Source organism: Scatophagus argus, chromosome 5 (genome assembly GCF_020382885.2).
Source record: "Scatophagus argus isolate fScaArg1 chromosome 5, fScaArg1.pri, whole genome shotgun sequence".
Taxonomy (NCBI): domain Eukaryota; kingdom Metazoa; phylum Chordata; class Actinopteri; family Scatophagidae; genus Scatophagus; species Scatophagus argus.
In genome coordinates, this window is record NC_058497.1 from 365,896 (window position 1) to 387,738 (window position 21,843).

The window sequence follows — 21,843 nt, forward strand, 5'->3', positions numbered from 1 at the left end:
TGGTGATAAATGTATGGAAATGTTGGGGGTAGTACATAGCATATATGTGATCTTTAGCAAATAGATCAGAGACAGTGAGGATTAGGGCTGTTTTTGTATTTGTTGGTAAAAGTTTTGGTTCAATTTGAGTTCAATAGGCCTATAAGTCCCCACCCCGACATTCTCAAAGTGTCTCAAACCATTCATTCACATAGTCATTATGCAACGATGCAGTCATTGTTGAATGTGTCTCCATGTAAAGAAGGGAACAACTTTTAATCACGGAACAGGCTGGCGAGCCCCGCCAAGAGTGACTGACAGGCGATTCTGACATGAGCTACAGAGAGTGGTGCACACGCATACACTTTAACAGGAAAAACAACACTGATTGCTCAGCTCAGTTGTGCAGTTTTATATATACACCTGCACATGTGTTACAGCGGATCACATGCTCAGCATTTTAACCCAAACAATAGATATGGTGATGGCCCAAGTGTTTTGGGTGGAGGTCAGTTACTGGAGAGGTGTCTGTAGATGAACATTTTCAATGCAAATGAGTCTTCACATTCACACAACACTGTCTGGCGAGGCATTGTACTGTAGGTCCCCATCAGAGACCGTTCAAGAGAGTGCCATAGAGCCTTCTGGGCAAAAACCCGGCTAAAAAACACCGTAAACAGGCCTTAATATCAGGGTTTCCTTCATACAGCTTGATCGCATGCTGTATGAAGGAGGGGGGAACTCGTGCAGTACAGACCTCTGCAGGGACCTGGAAGGTAATCTGCAGGCAGCCTCCTGGTAATTTGCAGGGAGGGGAACTTCTGACTGGCTATGACTGTACATCACTGGCTTTCCAAATCCATTTATTGAGGCTGTTGGCATCCACTACCCTCAACCTGCTGCCCCAGCACACAACAGCAAACAAGACAGCACTGGTCACCACAGACTCATAAAACATCCTCAGCCTCATCCTCGTCCGGCAGATGTTAAACAATCTCATCCTCTTCAGGAAATAGAAGTAGCTCTGGCTTTTTTTGTAGACTGCGTCAGTGTTCTTAATCCAGTCCAGTTTAGTGTCTATGTACACACCCAGGTATTTGTATTTCCCCACAGTGGATGAAGATGGGTGTGACCAGAGTCTTGGTCCTCCTAAGGTCCACTACCAGTACCTTGGTATTTGTCACATTAAGCTGTAGGCGGACAGTAGAGCTGGACAGATGCTGTTAAGTGCCCTGGAAAAGTAAAAAAAACAAAACAAAACATGACCCTCACAGCGTTCGCCGGTTTGTCCAGGCATACACAGACACAATTCAGCAAGTAGATGATGGCATTCTCAACTCCTAGTCGGGGCTGGTGGGTGAACAGAAGCCTCCCCAAAGTCTTCATAATGTGGGATTTCAATGGGATGTCTTTGGCACAGGAACGAGGCAGGACGTCTTCCACAGCACAGGGACCCTTTGAAGATCTAGGCTCAAGGTGAAGACATGGTGAAGTACTTCCTCACAGCTGGGGGGCACAAGCTTTGAGCACCCTGGGGTTAACACCATCAGGACCAGCTGTTATGCCTGGTTTTTGGTTATGCCTTGTCTTTTGATTTCAGTCCATGTGCCATGTTTCATGTTTGTCTTGTCATGTGTTTCCTTGTATTATGTTCAAGGTTTTTGTCATGTCCTGTTTTATTTTGAAAGTGTCTCTTCCCCTGTGTGCCCTGTTTTCATGTAGCTTTGCTTTGGTTTTCCTGATTGCTTTCTCCCTCCTGATGTGTGTCACCTGTGTCTCGTTGTGATGTCTATTTAGTCCTTGTCTTCCCAGTCACTTTTGTCAGAGCGTCTGCGTTTTTCCCCCCCCATGTCATGCCAGGAATGTTTGTTTAGTTTTGCCTTGCCTTGCCTTGCCTTGCCTTGGTGATTTAGCCACAGATATTCATAGACCCTGCCACGGTAAGAGTGTGCTTTTGAGTTGTTTTTTTTGTTACTATTAATTAAAGACTTTTGCTCGGACCTCTGCCTGCCTGCTCCTTTGACTCTGCATCGGGGTTCAGCTCTTTTCTGCGTCAGCGACGCCGACCAATCTTGACACCAGCAGCCTTGCTCAAGTGGATTCTCCTCCGCTGTCTCGTAACCTGGTCAACTGTGAAGCAATGAGTGATGGTATTGGTGAGGGGGTTGGTGGTATTTGAATTTGAATTTGAACAACAACTGAGGAGTCCTGGGGTTCGTGGGTCAGGGCCATGATGTCAAATCTGTTGAGGTACAGATTAAGTTCATTGGCCCTTTCCATGCTGCCCTCAACTCTTCTGCTGCTAGTCGGACAACAGAAACCAGTGATAATATGGTCTAAGTCCTATAACTAACAGTTCAATGTCTGGGTAACAAACATGTTTCTTAACCGTAATGTAACCAGGGTAACACCATCTGTTGTTAACTAGAACAGGAGGTCCTGCTGCTTTTCACTTACTGCTCTCTATGCAGTCTTACACGCCCTGAATAGTCTGAATGCCCTCACTGGAAATGTTGTTGTCAGGTACAAACTGGTGCAGCCATGTTTCTGTACAACACATGACACTATGCTCCCAGTACTCCCTCTGACTCCTGGCTAGCACTGCTATGGCGAGTGAGGGGAGACACAACTTATATCTCCTCTTCTCCCTAAATCTCTGCTTTCTTGACCCAGCTTTTTTTCCCTTGTAGCTTTGTTCCTCTTCTGCATCCTCAGTGTGTCTTCCTGTGGATTTCTACAGGAACATCAGTTGTTCTGGCCACCAAACCGGCTTGTTTCAGTGCGATCAGGTGATCCTGGGAGTAAACAAAGCAGCCATGCTGTAGCTGTGCAAACGTAGCGAGATGGATAAAAAAGCAAATCCAGGTTGAAAAAAATTGAAAAAAAAACAAGCATGATTAGCGAGGGCATAAATAAAAAATTAAGGAAGTAAGGGCTGAAAAGTTATAAAAAGGCAAGACATGAGCAGGGGCTAAGATGTAGGAACAAAAGAAACAAGCACAATTAATAATACTTCTGTAAAAAAAAATCTCAACTAGTGTCTCGAAACATAATAAAAACATGAGGGTTCAACCTTGTGGATTTTCCAACCTGTTTCAAGCCTCAGATTAAATTACAAAGAAGAGCTACCCAGGAAGCAGCAGTATAATTCTTTTAAAAACTCTTGTGTGATTTGTTCACAAGTGGATGGCTATGAACAAGTGTGAATTCACCAAAGATACACTGAGATGTGATCGCTCAGATCACTTTCAGAAGTGGTCTGGTCACATTTGTCCTTCATTATGGTCCATAATGATTGGCCACTTACACAAATGACATGTTCTGTAAGTACCCATGAAACGTGCTGTCTGATATCCATTTTACTTAATGTCATAAAAAGTAAGTGTTTTACCTGCCATGGTAAGCAGCTGATGTTTGGGAACACACTAAATTCATTGAATTATTTACCACAATATCCATAAACTCCCTTAAAAATCACACAACTGAGAGTTGCTGAATGAGAAACGTAAAGAAATAGTTCTTAAAAGTCTGTGTGCTCCATACTTTTTTAATATTTGGCTGAGTAATTGTGGTCTGAATTTTAGGATCCTGCACCCCTGCTTCATCAGGATTACTGGCTTTGCTCCCTTTGTCTCCCTGTGTTTTATTGTCTGTTAATTCTGTGTGTGGGTGTTTGTCCATCCTTGTATGTCAGTCTGGAGCAGACCTGAGCTCCTACCAACTCACCTGCACAGGTGAGATGCATTCCCTCCAATCAGCTCCACACCAAAACTGCAGTGCTTAAGCACCTGTCCTTCCCTCCAGACTCTTACCTACAGCCTGGACTGTAGGGTGTTGAAAGCACTGAAGTTGTTCTTACAGTGCTATCCTGCTTTTCCAGGTGATACAGGGCCTTGTGTGTCATAAAGATGATGACGTCCTCCACCCCGATGTGTGGCTGGTATCCAAATTGCAGTGTGTGTAGGAAATGTGAACGCAGGTTCCTCAGTTGCCTCAGAACCAGCCTCTCAAAGGTCTTCATAGCATGTGATTTCAGTGCTATAGGTCTGTAGTCATTAAGACCGCTGGGATGATTTGTCTTCGTCACACGATAATGCAGGAGGTCTTCCACTGTCAAGTTATTTAGGTTTTTTGCTTCAATTTCTGCCCAAACTTGAAAAAGATCTAGATGGCAACAGAGGACGCAGTGGACAACTCAGATTTCTTTTCCATTTCTTCCTTTTGCTTTATTTAGATTCAGCTTGGATGAGGGTCAAATCAGGTTGATAACCTTAAACATAAATAATAGGACAGAATATTTTAAATCAAATCCACCAACTCTGGCTCCTACACAGTTCATTTAAATCAAAATCACTAATACACGTAAATAAGATTTTTTTTTTCTTTTAAAATCAAATCAAATCAAACAATCACTCATGATTAAATTAAATTATCAAAGATAAGTCCATGTGCCCAACAAATAATCTTTAAATTCATACCAACAGTGTCTCCATACTCTCTCCAAATCGAAGCAGGCTTTGTCCCTCACTCTGTGCAATCCAATGCAGCTGCGGCACCTACCTCACCTTCCCTGTTCCTCTTGAGAATTCAAGATTTAAGATGGATGCACCCATCTCCTCGCTGCCCTCTTCAGTGCCATAGTGACATTCACCCATCCTCCTGATTTGCCACAACATCCACAGTTGAGGCACCTTTCTCAGTCTCAAGGAGAGGTTGAAGAGGTATGGGAGAGAGGCTACCAGCTGGGCAGCCCACACCCTCAGTAACACCCCTTTTGGGTTGTTCTGTCCCACCTTAGCCTCAATTCTTTCCCTGTAGTTGTTCTTACCTCTTACCTTCTCGCAGGTTCTTTTAAAGCTTCTTTTGGACAGCCCAAGGATGCTCATGATCCTTCTTCAAGAAAGTCCTCTTCTTGCTCTGTAGTAGTCCTTTGATGTGTTTTGTTGTCCATGGCTTATTGTTGTGGAAGTAATAAACTTTTTTGGAGGGAAAAATGGTGTCCTCACAGAAACAGATGTAATCTGTGATGCAGTGAGAGAGTCCTTCCTATACTCTTCTGGAACAGCTCCCTGTCCATAGTGTCAAAACACTCTGGGAGAATCTCCTCTGTGTCCTTAGTTCAAACCTTCACAGTCCTTGTGCTAGCCACCTGTAGTATCAGCAATAGTTTGTAGGTGGCTAATTGGGTGAGGGATGAAGATCTGTAGGCCTCCATCATGTTAATAACAGGTCTTAGATCTTCTTTCTCCTATGGCATGAGGAAAGTCTGTGTCCGTGTATGTTAAACTCGTTTCTCCCCTTTTCAGGTATGCGTCCCTCATTGGAGTTGTTCATTATTGGAGTGTTTGATGAATGTGTAGCGATACTTAAGAGACTTTTATTACGGTACGGTACGGTAAGTTAGCCACATGACGTAACAAGTTGAGATGCTCATTGTACCATGCTCTCGCGTTCAGGTTACTATATAGCCTGTGGGGAATGTATTGCCTTTGTTGTGTGTAATGTGAATCAGTCAGGTATATTTTGAAATGAAGGATTTATTTATGTTATACTGTACTGATTTTCATGTTTAAAATCAGTCAATACATTCATGGCACAAGGAAAGTCCGTGTCCGTGTATGTTAAACTCGGAAGGTGGTGCTAGCACGGAGGTCTGTGTGCTAACTGGCCATGGTTACCTAGATGTCTGGTGAACAAGCTGGACGAATTAAGGACCTGGACCTTCATATGTAGAGGGTTTATGGACTGTAGCTTCGTGTTCACAGAAACATGGCTAAGCAATGATCCACGGTGGTCACAATGGTCCCAAACAGTGTGGTGGAACTAAAAGGATGCATGCTAAACAGGTAAAAGCAAAGGTGGTGGTCTGTGCATTTGTGTGAACAAATCATGGTGCACAGATTCTACTACTGCAGACACTTACTGCTCAATGGATATGGAATACCTGATGATTAAGTGCAGACCCAGATACCACGAGAGTTTAAATGCATCATTGCTGCTGCAGTTTATGTAAAACCAGATGCACTAAAAGAGCCATTAAAAGATCTTGGTACCGATATTAGCAAGCTGCAAACACAGCGTCCTGATGGAGCCTTTATTGCTGCAGAGGCCTTCAACCATAGCAACCTAAGTACTGAGCTTCCAAGATTTTATCAGAATGTCTCTTGAATCACAAGACTTCACAGACATTATCAGTCTGTCACTGGCCCAGGAAGTTGTTCCAAATTCACTCAGAAGACCAAGGACATTGCTGTATTGTGGCTTTCAGGCGATCTAGGGGCCATGCCCTTGCACCCATTTATATGAAACAGAGCTGCAGAAGAGTGGGTATAATGCTTCAAATTCCTTGGAGCCCACATGACGATCTCACCTGGTTACTAATCTCCAGCATCATCATCAAAAAGGCGCAACAGTGTACTTCCTGAGGAGCCTTAAGAAAGCTTACTTATGCCCCACAGTATTAGTGGACTTTTACCACTTTACCGCAACACTGCATCTCCGTGTGGTATGACAATTGCTTCATATGTGATGGGAAGGCACCAGTGATTTTAATTCATGGACAGAGTTTTAATACTTAATGAGAGGATAAAATGGATAAAATTGGATAAAATTAAAACCATATCAACCAAGTCAGACATTCATACGTTAATTATGTACTTTCAGCACTAGTTGAGAGAATATTTATCTTCAGTGCCTTCAGACTAAAAATGCAGCTAGTGAGTGTCTTTATGTCTTTATGATAAGATCAAGCAAGTCCACTGTCATGGATAAGCTTGCTTCTTGAATAAATAATCATTATGTTTCATACTTTTTCAACCATTTCCTGACTCTATTCTCTACTAGCAAACTGGAGCAGTCATATGGACATGTGCTTTTCCTCTGTGGCATCTGTGCATTTCTTGTTCCAAAAGCACTAACAAGATACTGGCTAGCTGACTGGTTAGTAAAATAAATTTTATGCACTACCTGTGTGTATGCAGTATTGGTTCCATCTGTGGCCTGCACCGTCAGGTTGTAGAAGGAGTGCTGTTCAGCATCCAGGGGCTTGGCGATGATGATGGTGCCCACAGCCTTCTCTACGTCAAACACACCGTCATTATTCCCACCTGCTCCACAAGAGGAAGGTCAGACAGGAGAAGGGAGATGCATACATGGTCAATCTTTTCTGTTCTGAAAACACATCAGTTGGAATTAGTATGTCAATTAACACACACAAACAAGAGAGATTTATTTATGTACCAATGGTTTACAGTCATGTACGACTATGTACAGAAATGTCCTGACATTTATTTAAATATGTCATACACAGGAGCAAATTCGCTGTTTTGCATGCACCCTGTATACTCTCAGTGACAGAAACCACCACCATCACCACAATCGTAACACATACATAAATACACATGTAGACATACTGTATCACCGTATCATACCATATATCACCACCACACTTGCAAAACATCACAATGAACCAAGCACTGGCCATGCAAGAAGCATCACCAAACACAAACCCCCTGTGTGTGTGTGTGTGTGTGTGTGTTTGAGAGAGAGAGACAGAGAGAGAGAACTCCTCCTAAACTTTGTAAAAAATTTGTTTGATTTATTTTGTTTTGTTAAGTAATGAAGCACCTATTAATTATAACACTGATCAACTTCAGAAAACGAAGTACAAGAATTGGATGAACTGTATATCAGTTTCACACACTGCCCACCCCATCTTCTGTCCAACCAGCAAACCAGTCGAACCAAACATTGTGGGAAGCTGTGATACTGCCACAACAAAAGAGCCAAAAGAGGAAGGATAAATAAGGCTATTCCTCTACCTTGCTGACTTCCGGTTAATGTCTGGTTGTAGTGAAATAAACTGCTTGGATGAAGTAAGACCAAACTAACCCAGCAAGGGAAAATAAGAGACTGTTGTGGCCATACCAGTACCAAAGTACCATGTACATAGCTGACAGAACACCAGACTTGTTGAGGGGAGGCAGACTCTTTGTTTACATCAATGACGCTTGGATGACACTGACGCTGTTGACATTACTCAAAATGAAAATTCAGAAAGTTGAGGTGGTTCAGGCAACTGGTGAGGATGCATCCCGTACTTCTCCCAGGGGAGTTGTTCCAGGCATGTCCATCCGGGAGGAGACCCCAGGGCAGACACCAGGACACGATGGAGGGATTATATCTTGTCTGGCCTGGGAACGCCCTGGTATTCCCCCGGATCAGCTGGTGGAAGTGGCCGTGGAGAGGACAGTCTGGGCCTCCGTGACTCAGACTCAGATAAGTGGAGGTAGATGAGATGAGACGAGACGAGTTGAAAATTCAGAAAATTCACTACAGCAAGACTGAGAGCTGGTATGAAGGAGTGAATACATCAACAGACGACAGATGAGAGTACATATCAGAAATCAACTCTTGTGGGACAGTACACGATATATTGTTTGATCTGAACAACTTTTTGGAGTTTCAGGGAGTATGTTATTTGTTCCATCTGATAAATTTCCTATATTTTCTCAGTCCAAATTTTGTATGATGGAGGATCAGGTTTTAACCGTCAAATTGTTAAGCATTTCATTGATTCAAAGATTTTTATTATCAATTCACTGTATGTGCAGGACATACAGGAGAATCATTATACTGTTTCTCTCTCACCTTAGTACTAATGCCATGCAATTAAATCGAAAACAATGAGAAAAAGCAAAAAATATAGCAGTATAAAAATAAATAACATAAAAAGATACAAGATACAAGATAGGTTTATTTGTCACATACACAATCATACACGGTACAATGTGCAGTGAAATTTTCTGTGTCCCTGCTACCAAAAAATAGGTAATTAAAAAAATTTTAATTTAAAGAAAAAATAATAAAATTAAAATTAAATTTTAAAAAAAAGTGAAAATGTGCATTATTTACATGAGTGGTATTTACATCTAGTGCATGTAGTGCAGGTGGGAGTGAGATTGTCCAGATTAACGCTCACTGTTGAGCAGACGGATGGCCTGGGGGAAGAAGCTTTTCCTCATCCTCTCAGTGTTGGTTCTCAGGCAGCGGAACCGACGGCCTGATGGCAACAGGGAGAAGAGTGAGTGTCCGGGGTGATGGGGCTGCCTGAGGATCTTCTCGGCTCTCGACCTGCATCGTTTGGTGTAAATGTCCTGCAGGTTGGGTAAGGTTGTTCTGATTGTCCGCTCAGCTGAGCGGACTACCCTCCTAAGGGCCGAGAGGTCCTGCTTTGTGCAGCTGCCCATCCATGTGGTGATGCTCCCACTCAAGATGCTCTCAGTGGTGCAGGTGTAAAAGTTCCTGAGCACCTTGAGGGGGAGCCTGAAGTCTCTGAGGCGTCTGAGGTGGAAGAGACGCTGCCTGGCCTTCTTAACAGTCCTGTTAATGTGCAGTGACCAGGACAGGTCCCGTGTGATAGTCACACCGAGGTATTTAAAACTGTCCACCCTTTCCACCTCAGACCCGCCGATGCAGAGTGGACGGATGTCCTTCTGCTGCTTCTTCCTGTAGTCCACAATCAGCTCCTTAGTTTTGCTGACGTTCAGCAGGAGGTTATTCTCCTGGCACCAGCTCTCCAGGTGGGTGACCTCCTTCCTGTAGGCCTCCTCCTTGTTGTGGGAGATTAACCCCACGATGGCTGTGTCGTCAGCAAACTTTATGATGGTGTTACTGTCTGATGTGGACACAGTCATGTGTATACAGGGAGTACAGCAGGGGACTCAGCACGCAGCCTTGGGGAGATCCAGTGTTGAGGGTGAGAGGGGATGAGCTATGGGGGCCCACGCGTACCACCTGTTGTCTGCCAGTAAGGAAGCTGTGGATTCACCTGCACAGGGAGGAGTTCAGTCCAAGATCACACAGCTTGGTTACCAGTCTGGAGGGGACTATGGTATTGATCAAATCAGACCTATGTCCAATAATGGCAGTGCAAATACAGTCACAGTGAGTGTGTGGGGTCTTTCTGTGCAAATAGCTAAGGTAAAGTCAAGGTAGAATAGTTCCGTTAGGCAACTGGACATGAAGTTTTCTGGAAGACCTTTCACCGCTCATCAAGCTTCTTCAGTTCTAACTGATGGTGGGGAGTACTGGAATATACTGTATATACTGTGGGTGTGACAAAAGGCAATTGGGAAACAAACCTGCCTCAGCTCCCTTCTATTGAAGGGGCCGTTATGGTCACCTGGGGAAGTGTTAATGGGCGTGAGGAGGTTCTGATGGGTCGATGATCTGATTGTGTCTGGGTGTCTTCTCTTTGGGGTGAACCAGTTTTTGTCTCAGGGTATTGCCGTGTCTGAAGTGTACGGGGATCTAGTGCTGGTTGAAGATCCTCCTAAGTTTTTCAGAAATCCCTGCAATGTAAAGAATGACAACGGATCAAATTACGATAACACTGTACGATGGTTCCCCAACAGGTGGCATTACTTTTTTCTCCTGCAGTGTGTGTACATTATTTTGGCTGATTTTTTTTTTTTTTTTTTTGTATGTCCGGATCCTGGAAAAATCTCATAACTACCTTCCATCATGATTCCCTCCGTACTTTCTTCCATGCATCCTGTGGTGTGTTAACATTAATTTCCTTCTCTCATCTTTCCTTTATCCGCAATGTATTATTTAGATCCATACACCGAAAATGTTTGTCACATCGCCTCTCTGTTTGACTCTGCATCTGGGGTTCAGCCGTCTGAACCCCACAGAGTCTTTTTTTGTGGCACCAGCCTGGCTATCAGACCTCCTCTCAGTCTAGAACACATTTGGAAGGTGCACATGAACCACAAGAGACCCAGGGTTAGCCTGCAGTCGGCGACAGGTTCCACACTCCCAGTGCCTAGCTGTATTTGCCCAGCGTCTGTGTCTCCAGCAGATGGGCCACAGCTCATTGTTCCCGGGCTGGGTCCGCCTCCCTCCACGCTGTCTCGTCAGGTCGTCGCGTCAGGCCTCCATGCCATGTCAGACCATCACGTCTCGTCAGGTAACCACGTCAGGCCTCCACGCCATGTCATACCAGGCCACCATGCCATGCCTGGCCGCCTCGCTATGTCAGGCCGCCACAGAGCCCAATCTTCAGCCTGCAGGGGACCCAGCGGCGGCTCTGGGATCGGTAGTTCATCTGGGCCCTGCACTCAGGCAGACCACCTAAGGCATCAAGCCCCACCTGGGTGTTGAACTGGGGCTGCCCACCCAAGGTTTCGGGTCGGGCCCATGCCCTGCACTCGGGCTGACTCCATGACTTGTTTTCTTCTTGTTGTTGCTCCTTGTTTACTGTGATAATGGGATGCATTGAGGATGGACAGGAGGGGAAGTACAGGAGTCTGGCAGGGGTCTGAATGATACAGAGCTAACAAGCTGCAACTCAAAACATCCAAAGCCAAGGAGATGGTGGTTTACTTCAGGAGGAAATGACACCATCCAACACTGGTCTCCATCAAGGGCACGGAGGTGGTCAGGACCTACAAGTACTTGGGTCTGCAGTTGGATGACAGACTGGACTGGTCAGTGAACACGAACACCATCCACAGGAAAACACAGAGTCATCTGTATTTCCTGAGGAGGCTGGGGTCCTTTAACATCTGCAAAAAACTGCTGCTGATGTTCTACCAGACGGTTGTAGCCAGTGTCCTCTTCTATGCTGTGGTGTGCTGGGGAGGCAGCATCAAGGAGAGAGACGCAACACGGCCAGACAGACTGGTGCAGAGGGCAGGATCTGTGGTGGGCATAGAGCTGGACTCTGTAGTGTCAGTAGCAGAAAAACGGACCCTGGATAAGATCCTGTCCATACTGGACAACGCCTCCCACCCTCTGCACAGGACTCTGATCAGTCAGAGGAGTGTGTTCAGCACCAGACTGCTGTCTCTGTCCTGCTCCACAAACTCAGGAACTCGTTTGTTCCCCTGGCCATTAGACTCTACAACACATCTCTGGGTGTTCAGAGGTCACGATCCCAGCGACAGTCTGTGCCTGATTCACATCAGGCGTTAAAAATCACATTTATTTATTGGACATTCATTCCACTATGCACCTTACCTTATATTGTTTTGCCCAATAACCTGCACTTTATAACTCATTCCTTGGTACCAATCTGTTTACATATGTTTACACTGGGGCTCTATAGTCTCTTGTTTATACACACAGTCAATCTGGTCGACCTGCTTTCTCTGCACTCTATTGTACTTTATGTAGCATATGTTAGTTTATTTAGTATGTTTAGTCTATTTTTCCCACTAACAGTTAGGCCTTGTTCGGTTGTTGAATTTCCCTCGGGATCAATAAAGTATCTATCTATCTATCTATATCTACATCTGGGATCTGTTCCTGGGGGGGAGGGGATTCTGTCACGCCATGTTTAGTTATTTTTAGTTATGTCTTGTCTATTGATTTCTAGTCCACGTCTTTACTTTAGTTATCCTGATTGCTTTCTTCTCCCTAATGTGTTTCACCTGTGTCTTGTTAACTTGTCTATTTAGTCCTCGTCCTCCCTGTCACTCTTTGTAAGTTCGTTGTAGTGTAGTGTCGTTGTACTTGCGTTGCGTTTGCTTCCTGTCGGTTTTGGCCTTTTGCTCATCTGGATATTTGCCTCTGCCTTTTCTTCGTGCCTGGAAATGTTTTGTTTCGTCATGCCATGTTTTTGTCGCCACAGTTTTCGTGATCCTGTTGCCACAGTAGGTGTGTGCCTTTTTGAGTTTTGCTAATATTAAAAAGACTATTGTTTCAGACTCTGTTTCTACACCCTCTGCGTATACTCTCCATATGACCTAATAAAGACAGGGGGAGTTTTTTCTACATTTACTTTATAGCCTGAGAAGAATGCGTATATCGAGATCAGATCCTTTAAGTGTAGGATTGTTGTTGCAGGTTCGGCTAAATACAGAAACATGTCATCTGCATACATTGATATTTTATGGTGTTCTCCATTTATTGTCAACCCCTTTATGTTACTGTCATCCCTCATTAGCTGTGCTAGTGGTTCAATGCTGATATCAAATAATAGGGGTGACAGGGAGCCACGCTTTAGTGCAAAGCAGTCAGAAAGGAATACAGATAGAATATAGATAGAATATAGATAGAATAGAATATAAGATAGAATATAATGTTTGTACTTAACGAAATGACTTAGACTTAGACTTTCTTTCTTTGTCATTTGGATTTTCATCACAAACGAAATTTCGAAATTGGGGCCAAATTGGAATCGTCTCAGTGTTTGGAATAAATATTACCAGGAGACGCGATCAGATGCTTTCATAGCATCTAAAGATAATATCCTCTTGCTTAACTTTTGGATGGGTCTTTAAGTTTCATAATCCTCTGATATTGTATCCATATAATAAACCCAGTCTGGTCGGAACAGGAATCATTTCTGTAATAATTTTATTGACATCTTGTGCTAAAGTGGCTGTTAAGATGCATAGATCTGTATTCAGCAATGTAATGAGTAAATATGACTGACACTTAATGGGATTTTTACCTTCCTTATGTATTACCACAATTATCGTCTCCCTTCAGGAGGGGGTCATGGTTCCAGATTGTAGTTCGTTCATGATGATAGGCCTATAACAATAAAGATGAGACCAACTTCTTAAATGTTGGTTATGCATTAATATAACCATCCAGAACATGGCTTTTATTGTTCTTTAGTGTGGAGATTACATCACATATTTCTGAATCTTTAAATTGGTTTAATTTAAATAAATCCCTTGACATAGGTTCAGATAGTTCTTTTAATTTGATATTTCGCAAAAATTGTCTCAGTTCTGTGCAAGTATCTGTGTTTCTACATAGAGTTTTGTAAAAGTCTGCAAAAGACTGTGAAATTTCATAATTTTTTGTGAGTGTTAAGTTATTGATCTGTATTGTTTGTACTATACTAGATGATTGCTGTTTTCTAAGTCCTAATGCTAACAGTCTACTCCTACGCCCTGTTCCCATTTTCATAATGTATATATCTTACTATACCTACTCTGGAGTTACCCATGGTGTGAGGCGGCGAGCTGGTGTGGGCTTGCTCACAGCCCCCCAGCTTAGCCGCCATGTGTTGGAGTTCTCCCCGGTGAACGAGAGAGTCGCTTCCCTACGCCTTCGGGTTGGGGATAGGTCTCTCACTGTTGTTTCGGCCTATGGGCCGAACGGCAGTGCAGAGTACCCGGCTTTCTTGGAGTCCCTGGGAAGGGTACTGGAATGTGCTCCGACCGGGGACTCCATAGTTCTACTGGGGACTTCAATGCCCACGTGGGCGACGACAGTGATACCTGGAGGGGCGTGATTGGGAGGAACGGCCTCCCTGATCTGAATCTGAGTGGTGTTCTGTTGCTGGACTTCTGTGCTAGTCACAGTTTGTCCATAACGAACACCATGTTCAAGCATAAGGATGTCCATCGGTGCACATGGCACCAGGACACCCTGGGCCGGAGGTCAATGATCGACTTTGTGCTCAGAGGGGTTTTCAACTCACACCTCCGGGAGAACTTTGACCAGATTCCAAGGGAGGCTGGGGACATTGAGTCCGAGTGGACCATATTTTCCACCTCCATTGTGGAAGCTGCTGCTCGGAGCTGTGGCCATAAGGTCTCTGGTGCCTGTCGTGGCGGCAATCCCCGAACCCGGTGGTGGACACCGGAAGTAAGGGATGCCGTCAAGCTGAAGAAGGAGTCCTATCGAGCATGGTTGGCTTGTGGGACTCCCGAGGCAGCTGACGGGTATCGGAGGGCCAAGCGTGCCGCAGCCCGGGCAGTGGCGGAGGCAAAAACTCAGGTCTGGGAAGAGTTTGGGGAGGCCATGGAGGAGGACTATTGGTCGGCCTCGAGGAAATTCTGGCAAACCATCCGGCGCCTCAGGAGGGGGAAGCAGTGCCCTGCTAATACTGTTTACAGTGGAAGTGGGGGGCTGCTGACTTCGACTGGGGATATTGTCGGAAGGTGGAAGGAATACTTCGAGGATCTCCTCAATCCTGCTGACGTGTCTTCCGTTATGGAAGCAGAGGCTGAGCACCTTGAGGCGGGTCCATACATTGCCCAAGCTGAAGTCACTGAGGTAGTTGGGAAGCTCCTTGGTGGCAGAGCACCGGGTGTGGATGAGATTCGTCCTGGGTACCTTAAGGCTCTGGATGTTGTGGGGCTGTCTTGGTTGACACGACTCTGCAGCATCGCATGGCAGTTGGGGACAGTGCCCTTGGACTGGCAGATCGGGGTGGTGGTCCCTGTTTTTAAGAAGGGGGACCAGAGGGTGTGCTCCAATTACAGAGGGATCACACTCCTCAGCCTCCCCGGGAAAGTCTATGCCAGGGTACTGGAGAGGAGAATCCGGCCGATAGTCGAACCTCGGATCCAAGAGGAACAATGCGGTTTTCGTCCTGGTTGTGGAACACTGGACCAGCTCTATACCCTCCGCAGGGTGCTTGAGGGTTCATGGGAGTTTGCCCAACCGGTCCACATGTGTTTTGTGGACTTGGAGAAGGCATTCGACCGTGTTCCCCATGGCATCCTGTGGGAGGTGCTCTGGGAGTATGGGGTCCGGGGTCCTTTGCTAAGGGCTGTGCGGTCTCTGTATTCTCGGAGCAGGAGCTTGGTCCGCATTGCTGGCAGTAAGTCGGACCTGTTCCCAGTGCATGTTGGCCTCCGGCAGGGCTTTTTGTTTATCCTATTTTTATACTCTGCACTTTTCTCCTTTCTTGGTCGGGAATACTGCATGTGCAATGTCTGTAAAAACAAGAATTTCCCTCCAGGGATTAATAAAGGAATTCTGATTCTGATTCTGATTCTGATTCAGGCCAGGACCTTCAGCGTGCACTGGGGAGGTTCGCAGCCGAGTGCGAAGCAGCTGGGATGAGAATCAGCACCTCTAAATCCGAGGCCATGGTTCTCGACCGGAAAAAGGTGGTCTGTCCCCTTCAGGTTGGAGGAGAGTTCCTGCCTCAAGTGGAGGAGTTTAAGTATCTCGGGGTCTTGTTCACGAGTGAGGGAAGATGGGAGCGTGAGATTGACAGGCGGATTGGTGCAGCGACTGCAGTAATGCGGTCGTTGTACCGGCCCGTCGTGGTGAAGAGAGAGCGGCTGAAATGAGCTTTCTTCGCAGGGTGGCGGGGCGCTCCCTTAGGGACAGGGTGAGGAGCTCTGTCACCCGGGAGGAGCTCGGAGTAGAACCGCTGCTCCTCCACATCGAAAGGAGCCAGTTGAGGTGGCTCAGGCATTTGTTCCGGATGCCCCCTGGACGCCTTCCTGGGGAGGTGTTCCGGGCATGCCCCTCCGGGAGGAGGCCCCGAGGAAGACCCAGGACACGCTGGAGGGACTATGTCACTCAGCTGGCCTGGGAACGCCTTGGGGTCCACCCGGAAGAGCTGGAGGAAGTGTCTGGGGAGAGGGAAGTCTGGGCATCCCTGCTCAAGCTGCTGCCCCCGCGACCCGGTCCCGGATAAAGCGGAAGAAGATGGATGGATGGATGGATACTATACCTGAACCGTGCTGCAATATTGTACAAAAGGCTGTCTGAAAAAGCTGAGTGCATCTTCATTTGGAAATGTTCATAAATGTTCATAAGACATTGTAGCAAGCCTTGTATTAGGTGAGCCTTTGTATTTTTATTTTAGAATTCCAATTCCAAAAAAGAAATCCAATTCATGCTCTTAGCTTTTGACTTCACTTGGTCCTATAAGTAATGACTTGTTCACCTTCTGCATGCCATTTAAAATGTATGTGTTGTTCAAATATGAAAATAAAAATTCCGCAGGAGTCCAGAAAAGCATGTCTTACTCCATTTATAGTTCGTGAGTGCAGGGAAGCTCACTATGGTGGGTCAAGACCTTCCAAATTCTTTTTGCCCAAACTTTAACAAGCTACCAAGACTTAAGCAAAAGAAGTACGACTAATGTGTGGTAAATGTTGGTGAACAGGTGAATAATTGTTGGTAAATGCATCAGTATAGTGACAAGATGGGAAAATGCTCAAAAAGGCCCTCTACAGTCAGTGTTTGGTGTGTCCATTCTGGGCAACTGTAGAAACACGTCAGTGCAACATCACAGAGGATGTGAAAGAGGATCCTGCTTCTAAGGTAACAAAATCATAATAATTTTTGTTTCAGGTGAAAATGCATTTATGACAATATAGAACAGTGGTGCCCAATAAGTCAATTGCATGGGTAGTGTGGGTAGATCTCAGTGGAGGCTTTTTTAGACTTTTTTTCACAATGTCATATTTGCAATGCATTTGTCTGTCTTAGCAATCTACCATTGCTATTCTCAAGAAAGGAAATGTGTAGTGACACTTTCAGACTGTAAAATGACTGTTAAGAAAGACATAAAAGGTACGACACTGACTTCCCACTGCAGTGCAAGTCATCAGAGTAAGGTAATGGCCGTAAATGTACAGAATTGTATTGTGCCATATGGGTTCATGCTGTTATGCAAGGTACACCAACATATATTATAAATATATAAGGTATACTCAGTATATATATAAATAAATATATGTTTAGCATTTTTACTGTAGGTAGATCATTTTGACTTGGCCATTTTAAGAAAAAGCTCACAAGCCAAAAGGTGTGGGCACCCCTGATATAGAATATTGTATTCTGTTTCTGCCTCCAAATCCCCCTTAATTGTGAGCATGGAATAAAGGTAGGTAAACTACTTATCCTCAATTGTGTTCGCTTCCTCTCCATCTGATCTTATGGACACCACCAGCTTTTTTGATGAATTTTGATGTCCACAAAAACAAAAACAAATAGGCTTTTGTTTTTACAAATTTGAAAATGTACAGTCTCACAGATCAAAACCACACGATTCAAAATGCGACCCCTTGATTTTTATTATCTATTTCATTTGCTCCTTATTACTATAATTCTTCATATATACATATATTATACACTTCAAGTCCAAACTAAACTAGACTAAACATCTGCATCATGAACTGTTGATGTCTTGAAGTCTCACATCAGTTTTTTTTTTACTTCTTCAACTTACAACATAAACCACTCTCCTTGCTTTCTTTTATTAATCTGTTATTTTTTCTTAATTTCAATCATTTGATTTCTTCTCAGTTTCTTCATTCTCCTCCCTTTGACTCCACAATCCCCACACCTGATTCAAGTCATACACTCCATATACACACAGTGTATTGTTTGGTGTGAGGTGGTATTGGGTGATGAAAACTGCTGCAGGGTTTAAAGGGTTTTGTTAAGGCACTGCTGGAGATAGGGTGTCAACCTTACCTGTAAACCTTTTTGCTTTTTCCTGTAGTTTACCCTTCTCTCTTGCTGTCACTCAGTTAAAATACTTAACTGCGAATGCCTGGTGTTTTTAATTTCTATTTATATTTGCGGTTAGGGTGTCGGACTCGTAACCGGTGGATCGCTGGTTTGATTCCCCGTACCGGTGTCCATGGCTGAGGTACCCTTGAGCAAGGTACCTAACCCCCACTGCTCCCCGGGCGCTGCACGCGGTCGCCCACTGCCCCGGGTTTGCTGTGTGCGTGTGCACGTCACTTGGGTGGGTTAAATGCAGAGCACGAATTTCGTTGGAGTGAGTTCCCTCCAATGACAAAATATGTCACTTTCATCTTTCATCATCTTAAAAAAACAGTGCCTTCATTTTTTATATTAAGTAGGTATGTTCACAGTATTTCACTTTTAGGCAGCAATCTGATTCTGAACCTAACTGAAGCCATTTACTTGATGTGAGTGATGTCAGTGAGCCCATCCTTGTTGCACTGATGTTTTAAGAGTGGTAATTTTTGGATTTATTATCTGTGTATGGTGGATAGTAGTAGGGGTGGTGGGACACCACCTAATTTGTTGTGCAGCCATTGGTTTACCTTGTGGATCAGAAGATAGTATTGGATTTGTGTGCATGTGTGAAACATGAACGCATGTTTTTTGGTAAAAGTTTTTGATACCTTTTTACCAAAACTTTATCGCTTCAGTTAATCAGTTATATTGTAGTCCATTACTGATAAACTCACACAATCACATACACACACACACACACACACACACACACACACACACACGCTGACACAAAATAAACACTAACATACACACACATCCGCTAAGGCTGAGCTTCTGGTGGTTTATTCCTTTCAACCACCCAGTCACAGGAATATTACAGTAGGCACCAATGAGAAGTACAAGCATGAATGCTGACCATCAACAAAAAAGACAAAGAAAAGCAAAGGAAAGAAGGCAGAGAGGACATCATGATGAGCAGTAGCAGAAGTTTGAAGTGAGATACCTTCTGAGGAACAGTTCCTGCCACAAGCGCTCTGCAGGATATAGAACATCTCATGGAAAGATCTGGGACCTTCCAGGCATGAAGCATTGAGGAGAGAAAGGAGAGAGAAGGTGAGACAGGAAGGACAGACTGGACTAGGGGAGGAAGACAGGAGGACAGGAGGATGACGTGATGAACAATGGAGATGACTGATGTGACAGGAAAGACAGCAACTGTTTCGTATGAGTCGAATCTCTGATGACACTGACATTGATACCTTTGGGTTACAGCTACTTCACTTAACCTTGACAGTCATTCTAGTTGTATTTATGTAATTTTATAATGTAAACCTTTCTCAGTAGGTGCACCACAAAGACTGTACTATGACACATGATGACTTGCAGCCTTTCTCCTCAAATCCTTATATTGTGATACATTTTAATAGTATACATATAAACGCCTTCCTCAAAATACAATTGCTCTTGTGTGAATATATATATATGTAGGTAATTTTATACTTTGAGTTATATGAGCAATGATTAATCACTTACTAATGTGATATCTTATTTGTTTTGCATTTAATATAAATACTAGACAGACAGAGATTAAGAGAAAAGGAGAAAGTGAGAAAACAGATGGACAGAGCTATGGAGAGCAGAAGCACGAGCCAACAGGTGTCTCCAGCTGGATACACATTGACTGTCACCACTAAATGTTAACAAAAAGAAAGATGGGTGGTACATTGTGGGAAACCTCCTGGTTGCTGTTGTCCATTTGCCCTATGGGCTGGCTGGAGCCCATATGACATGCATTATAGTGGGGCATTGTCAGTGTATGTAATGTAAGAACTAATGGAATTACAATCAAAAGTACCAATTATTAAAATTGAATCAATCACTTGTACCACACTAAAATATCAACCATAAATTGAGCTTAAAATTAAAATTTTCTTACATTTTCTTAAAAGTTTCAAGATTTTCACTTAGAGGAGAGGGTCACACTGATTTTTTAAATCTGTCAAAATGTTCTTTATTGACCATGAGACAGTGCCTCCTCTAAGCAAAGACATTAAAGAAAGTAAGTAAGTTATAACTAAAATTTATAAACAAAAATAAATCTAGTAAAAAGAACATCCCTTTAAAAATGATAACATACATGAACATAAGCTTGTTATAATATAATATAACATATTTTGCCTTGACTCAGTCTATATCAGTTCTCTGTAGACTGCCAAATGTTTTCATTGCTTTGCCTCTTACAGGGCATACAGACTTGACAGCTGGAGAAGCTGTCACCATGATGACTGGGATGGGCAGAGCACAACAGATTATGCAGTGAGGCCACAGTACCAGAGCTGCATCTCATATTACACCAGCACACACCAACACTGTCATCACACCATGCTTGGAACCTGGGCATACCAGATTGAACAAAACCCACCATTTGCTGACATGGGATTGTCCTAACCTATAGTAAGATTTTACCTGTGATATCAAAGCACAGCGGGGAAGAACTCTGCTGCAGGGACACCACCCCCACAATCTCGGCCACCTTGTCGTTCTCCATGACAGTGAAATTGTAGACTGGCTCATCGAAGAGCAATGGGAAAGTCGAGGCAGGGGGTCGACGAATCCACTCAATGTGTAGGCGAGCTGTGGAGGACCTCTGAGGACGGCCATTGTCTGTTGCTTTGATCTGAAGAGAGGAGCATAAAGGTTAGACTGTAAACTACAAAAAAACCTCACAAAGAGACCTGGCATTAAATGGCACGTAGTAAGAAAAAAAGATGTCATTGATGATATTTCTGACTGTTGAAATTCCTGTTTAGATTAACCCTCTGAAGTCATGTATAATTGTCAGTTGTTGACTATTTTTGATTCTAATTTTATATTTCAACTTAGAATTTTTTTTATCTTGCCATTTTGGAATCATTTTTGATCAGCACAACCTCACAAGTGTGATTTACTGTTGTTTTTTTCATTTTGACATACTGTATTGACACACTGGACCTAAAATCACACAAAACTCTAAAATCCGACTGGGGAAAATGCGCTGAAATGCGCTGAATGAAGTGCGCTCAATGCGCTGGTGTTTACTGCGTCTTCTTGAATAAAATGCGCGCCCCAAACGCGCACCAAACGTGATGGCAATGGTCATGAAAAAAACAGTGCGTATATTTTTTATCATAACTCGGGTTTTACTTGACATATTAACAAAATTTAAAAACTGGTATATAGTTTGAAGTGCCCACTTTCGACACAAAAAAACTGGGATTCAGCGAGGCTGCATCTTGCAGCTACGTCGTCTTAAAGTGGTCTTGTGATAAGGACGCGCCGGCGCGTCTGTCGACTCCTGAGGGTTAAATGAAATCTAGAAAAGCCAACCACAGAACAGAATATCAATACTGGAAGTGAAGCTCTGGCTTGATGCTCAGTGCTAATGGTTTGGCAAATAATGTGGTTACAGTTAATAATAATGTGATCACTAATTCTAAGAGGTAAACCAGTCATCATTCATCGATCCACCACATTCTTGCAATATCCTGTCTACATTCGCTACTATCTGCACTGACACAAAGCTATAAACATATGCACTACATATGTTTCAATGGGAATAAAGATTCAGTTTGTGAAGTTTTTTATGTTGGAATACTACCAGTTCCAAGTTTGTTT

At 43.9% G+C, this 21,843-nt stretch overlaps 1 protein-coding gene across 8 annotated transcripts in view; it reads right to left on the reverse strand.

The window, feature by feature from the left end:
• The window catches only part of fat3a (FAT atypical cadherin 3a), a 193,582-nt gene that overhangs the window by 80,949 nt on the left and 90,790 nt on the right, over positions 1-21,843 (reverse strand). For 5 of the 8 annotated variants that reach the window (XM_046388057.1, XM_046388058.1, XM_046388063.1 and 2 more), the window contains exons 6-8: positions 20,656-20,866; positions 19,193-19,261; positions 6,946-7,085 (exon numbers count right to left, since the gene is read on the reverse strand). In XM_046388057.1, coding sequence (XP_046244013.1) covers positions 6,946-7,085; positions 19,193-19,261; positions 20,656-20,866 — 420 coding nt within the window. The remainder of the gene's footprint in view (positions 1-6,945; positions 7,086-19,192; positions 19,262-20,655; positions 20,867-21,843) is intronic. The other 3 variants (XM_046388064.1, XM_046388062.1, XM_046388060.1) reach the window with 1 other exon arrangement.